The sequence below is a fragment of the Perissodus microlepis genome, chromosome 6, assembly GCF_051167445.1.
Source record: "Perissodus microlepis isolate ML-2025 ecotype Zambia chromosome 6, ASM5116744v1, whole genome shotgun sequence".
Taxonomy (NCBI): domain Eukaryota; kingdom Metazoa; phylum Chordata; class Actinopteri; order Cichliformes; family Cichlidae; genus Perissodus; species Perissodus microlepis.
In genome coordinates this window covers 7515411-7520531 of record NC_140466.1, presented here as the reverse complement: position 1 = coordinate 7520531, position 5121 = coordinate 7515411, and the positions used below count along the sequence as shown (strand labels likewise).

The 5121-nt window shown below is 41.4% G+C and overlaps 1 protein-coding gene across 1 annotated transcript; it reads left to right on the top strand.

Moving 5' to 3' along the window:
- Nucleotides 1-724: 724 nt before the first annotated feature.
- adra2c (adrenoceptor alpha 2C) lies at nucleotides 725-3854 on the top strand. Its single transcript, XM_084930431.1, has one exon. It carries the CDS (start codon nucleotides 1099-1101, stop codon nucleotides 2446-2448), a length of 1350 nt encoding a protein of 449 aa, XP_084786557.1. The 5' UTR covers nucleotides 725-1098; the 3' UTR covers nucleotides 2449-3854.
- The last annotated feature ends 1267 nt before the right edge of the window (nucleotides 3855-5121 follow it).

Here is a 5121-nt window from a genome sequence, read left to right as displayed (position 1 = left end):
CAAACACATGAAATATAACGGCAGTAGAGTGCAAAAAAGAGGGGACATTATTTCCATTATGTGTTTACACGTGTTCTTCTTATATTCATAAACCAGGACGAAAGTTAAATGATGGGCCACATAGCTTAATAATAATAATAATAATAATAATAATAATAATAATAATAACATTTATATTCAGTTTGTTTAAGAAAACTATCGCTAATGTTCGTATGAATCGTATGTGTTGGCCAATTTGTCCCTCCGGAGCTGACTGTTACAATACTGACCTCCAGTGTGTGCACAGAAGGACAAAGCAGAGCGTGCCTTGCTTGGTGCGGGACTTCGCCGCTGTCAGTTTGACAGCAATGTGACCTCCAACGAGCAGCTCCTGCACACAGGCGCTCGGCGTGAGCGCACTCTAAAATAGACCTTCAAGAGTCAAATAAGAAAAGAGATTGTCTGATCGACTGTCCAATTTGTTACTGTCAGCCACTTTACACCGACAATGCAGCGAAACTGGACTCACATTAAGCAAGAGCTCCCCCAGCAGTAGCCAACACTGATCTTATCGACTATTCCCGTATAACTTGTAAAAAAAATAAATAAAAAAAATGTTTGCTTGCTTATTTGCTTCCTCTCCTCCAATAATCGCTCCCATCTCTTCTCCGGGGCGGAGCACGTCCCTGCTAGTTCTTTCTGAAAAAAAGAAAAAAGAAAAAAAAAGACACGTGGTTCTTACAAACCTCTCTCAGGACACAGCGGGGAGGCGGAGGTGGAGAGATGCGGGCGCAGTCGGGGTGGGAGAGGACACTGTGAGGAAGGAGTCCGCTTTCTAACCATGAAAATTTTGCTGCTGAGCAGCGTGCGCTCTTGGAATAAGGACTTAAAAGACTTGTATATCTCATGCTCTTTCTCTTCCTCCCCTTTTCTCTCTGTTTTCAAATGCATATGAGAGACTTATATGGAGGATGTGGAACATTGCGGAGAGAAGAAAAATGCAATTTCATGTATATTTTTATTGTGAAATGTGCGCTCAAGTCTTAATTGGATATTTATTTTTTCGGATTATTTCCGCACATTAAATTTTTTTTGTAAAAATCAAAACTGGACTTAAAAATGGATTTCTTTAATATCTCCAGCCTGGACGACAGGGTAGAGGCAGAAAATATCTCCTCTAATTCCACCTCTGAGAGCCAGTATACCCTGCTCGCTATCTGGGGTCTTGCTGGACTTGTCAGCTTCCTGATTTTGTTTACAATAGTCGGGAACGTTTTGGTTGTTATCGCCGTTTTAACGAGCAGAGCTCTAAAACCACCCCAGAACCTCTTTCTCGTCTCCTTGGCCAGTGCGGACATACTGGTAGCCACTCTGGTCATGCCCTTTTCACTGGCAAATGAACTTATGGGCTTCTGGTTTTTTGGCAAAATTTGGTGTGACATCTATCTAGCTCTGGATGTTTTGTTCTGCACCTCTTCTATTGTTCACCTGTGCGCTATTAGTTTGGACAGGTACTGGTCTGTGACACAGGCTGTAGAGTACAACTTAAAGAGAACACCTAAACGAGTTAAAGGCATGATTGTTGTGGTCTGGTTGATCTCAGCCATAATATCCTTCCCTCCACTGATATCAATGGACAGAAGCAGCAGCGAGGCCAGTCCCCAGTGTATGCTGAATGATGAGACCTGGTACATCCTCTACTCCAGCATAGGATCATTCTTTGCTCCCTGTGTTATTATGATCCTGGTCTATATTCGGATCTACCAAGTGGCAAAAACCAGGACCAGAACATTGTCAGAGAAGAAAAGGGATGTGGATTCACCGCTGGAGAATGGGATGGACCAAGCTGAACCGGGCATAGGTGGGTCTTTAAAGTCCAACAGGGGCGGGAGCATGAAAAATCAGGAACGCCAGAATGGGCATTGCCACGAGCAAGCAGTTCGAACACCCCTACCAAACGAGCCAAAACATCCAACAGACAACGATGACGACTTTGAAGATAGTAGCTCGTCAGACGAGAAACTTAAAAAAAGTTCTTGCTCCTCAAAACATCATCATGAAGACAGAAAAGACAGGAAGGCTAGCCGAAAGAGCAGCTCCGCCTCTAAATACTCCAGCAGGAAGTCGCGTGCCAGTTCCAAATCCATAGACTTGTTTTCATCTCGTCGCAAACGTCGGAGCACTGTCAATCGGAAGAAAGTCTCAGCTGCTCGGGAGAAACGCTTCACCTTCGTCCTTGCTGTGGTCATGGGCGTATTTGTTGTTTGCTGGTTCCCATTCTTCTTCTCCTACAGTCTGTATGGAATCTGCCGTGAACCATGCGAGATCCCTCTAACACTTTTCAAGTTCTTTTTTTGGATTGGCTACTGCAACAGCTCACTAAACCCAGTAATCTACACTATCTTCAACCAGGACTTCCGCAGAGCCTTCCAGAAAATCCTTTGTAAGTCATGGAAACGCTCTTTTTGAAGGATACAGCACGGCTGGGTGTGTAAGACCTTTTACTTTGCAGACAATAAGCTATGCTGTTCTGAACCGTTTGATAATGTGCTGGCCTCGGGTGTTTTCACATCTGTACTTTCAGGGACTGCATTAGAAATGAAGGCATGATTAAAAGACCTAACAAATGCACAAAGAAGGGGCTTAAACTACAGCTTGTCTGATAATATTCACAGAGGAGGCTTATTTGATGACTTTTAGGCTGTTTTTCCCTGATGTGGGCTTTGGTTCACCCTATACTACTTTTCTCTTCACCTAAATAACATAAATGGTTTCCTAACAGGTACTGATGCATGCCTGCCACAGTGGCTGCACTTCATGAACTTCCCAGGAGGCCAAGGGTTTACAGAGACAGAGCCAATTTACAACGTGACCTCATTCACTGAATATATTGTGAAGGCCTTGACAATCTCCTCACAACTGTTGTTTGTGACTTTAGATAATAGTATGTATCTTTTCTCTCTATCTATAAATCTGTTTTTCTTTAACTTCCTATGTCACACTCTCGACAGGAGGACCAATGGGATGAAGGGGCTCTTTGCTTACTGTTAAAGTAGCAAAAATGTTTCACACAAAAAACTAACAAAAGAAAACAAACCAAAAAAAAGACATCTTGAAAAACAACAAATTCATATTTCTGCCTCAGTGTTCTGCGTGAACTTAAAAATGTCTAAACTGTGTGCTGCAGTGGAAACTTTCATCATGTTATGGTGGACTTTGATTGGACGACACGTGCAGTACAGTGGTATCACAGACAGGTATGTTCACCTTCCTCACACTGCCGAGGAAAGCTGATGGAATACTGAGGTAGTACTGAAGCAGATGGACATCTACTGAGGCATTCACTGTTTGTGCATATTTGTATGTGTGTGTGCGTGCGTGTGTGTGCAGTCTGGGGGGTTTACCGCATTTTATCCCACCTGCCTGTTAGTGAATGTGTGTGCATGTCTGAATGTTTGCGTGTAAGCCTACTTTTCCAAATGGCCTGATTCTTTCTGGTCAAATGTGTATCTATTCTTCTGCTTCTTATTTTTGTCATTCAACTTCTCTCCCTTATAGCCACAGTTAAAACCAAACACCTTATTGCTGTTTCAGTGTATGCTGCTCACACCCATATATAGTAAGAACACTCAAGCATTTGTAGCCAGAAGGGCAGATGCTTTGTTCAAGTGTAAATAATTAAGACGATACAGTATTATTGTGTGGTGCCTCATAATCACACGTGTAAAGGATAACAATATTTTGTTTGTAAAATGAACAACACTCTGCAAGATTTCTATGTTACACCAACCTCTGTCCTTTTCTAAAAGAACAAGTGTTCACTTCTCTGCTTTGAACACATCTGAAAAGATCAAATAAAGAAATCTCTTAAGCTATCTTCTGAAGACTACAAGAGTGATTTTTTTGCCCCTCTGCCACTGTTGGTATAAAATGCACACTGTCTGAGTGATCCATTGATTTACTTCCTCAAATTTCTGATTGCACCCTGACTTCTCACTGCAGCTACATGCTAAGCCAGTTTGTTACCAGTCTTGATTTTGCTTTGTACAAAGAGGGAAGACTTGCCATCACATACACTCCCCTCCTTCACTAACAGCCAGGCTGACTAAGTGAAATGGTGAATAGGTCAAAACCAGCAGGCAGCTATCTAGCAAATCCTCGGGATACTGGTAATGTCATGCTACATGCTTAAATACTTGATTCTGATTTCACTCGATTTTAACCAATATATAATTTAGTCAATATTGGCAGATATGACAGATATATATCCAATATATGTGTTACCCAATAGGAAACTAATTGCTTTTGTTTCTTTTTGTTTTTAACAAATATGTGCAGAAAAAAAGGGCCAGTGTAATTTAGAACTGATGTTATCACATAATTTGTCCAGTGCAGCAGCTCTGACTCCATTATTTACAATACTGTCAACACATGTAACAGAGTACGTGTCAAGGCCAAGCAGATTGTGGTGCAGTCAAGCAGTGTCTTCATGGTACGCGACATAGTGGAGTGCACTGCTGGTAAGTTAATAAAAAATGATCTCATTGTTTTACCTTTTCAGTCTAACATGTTGCATCTTAAAATTTATTTATGAATATGTATCAATAAATAATCTTGGACATTATGTTATTGCCATGTCTCCCTGTTTTTGTCAATGGCCCCAAAAAATCAGTATCAGCCAGGCTAAAGATCTGACACTGTATGTAAATGTAAATGCACTGATTAAAAAAAAAACAAAAAAAACAAAATGACACTGAATCTCAGAAATGAAATGTGGAAATATCTTGTATTTTTCAACTATTCAGCAGGGCCAGACTACAGGAGAAGGGTAAGAGTGAGTGATGGAAAGGATGACAGCATAAGACACCTGAACAAGAGACACACAGGATTGAACAGATCATTTAAGATCATTCTGTTTGCGCATCCAGTCGTGGTGACAGTGTGGCAGCTACCTTTGCTGCTTTGTCCATAGGAGCACCAGCAGTTGTTTCAATCAGACGCATCTGGCTGTGACTGCTTGTTATAAGTGCAGTCCTCCACATGTGATTTATACAGATGTGGAGGATTGAATACATCTGAAATGATTTTCCTTTTACTTTAGCAACAGTGTGCTGGGTTCCTTTGTTTTTCTCTTTGACTGTC

What these genes read in the sequence shown, in the direction of transcription:
- adra2c (XM_084930431.1), top strand. Translation starts at nt 1,099, where the DNA reads ATGGATTTCTTTAATATCTCCAGCCTGGACGACAGGGTAGAGGCAGAA.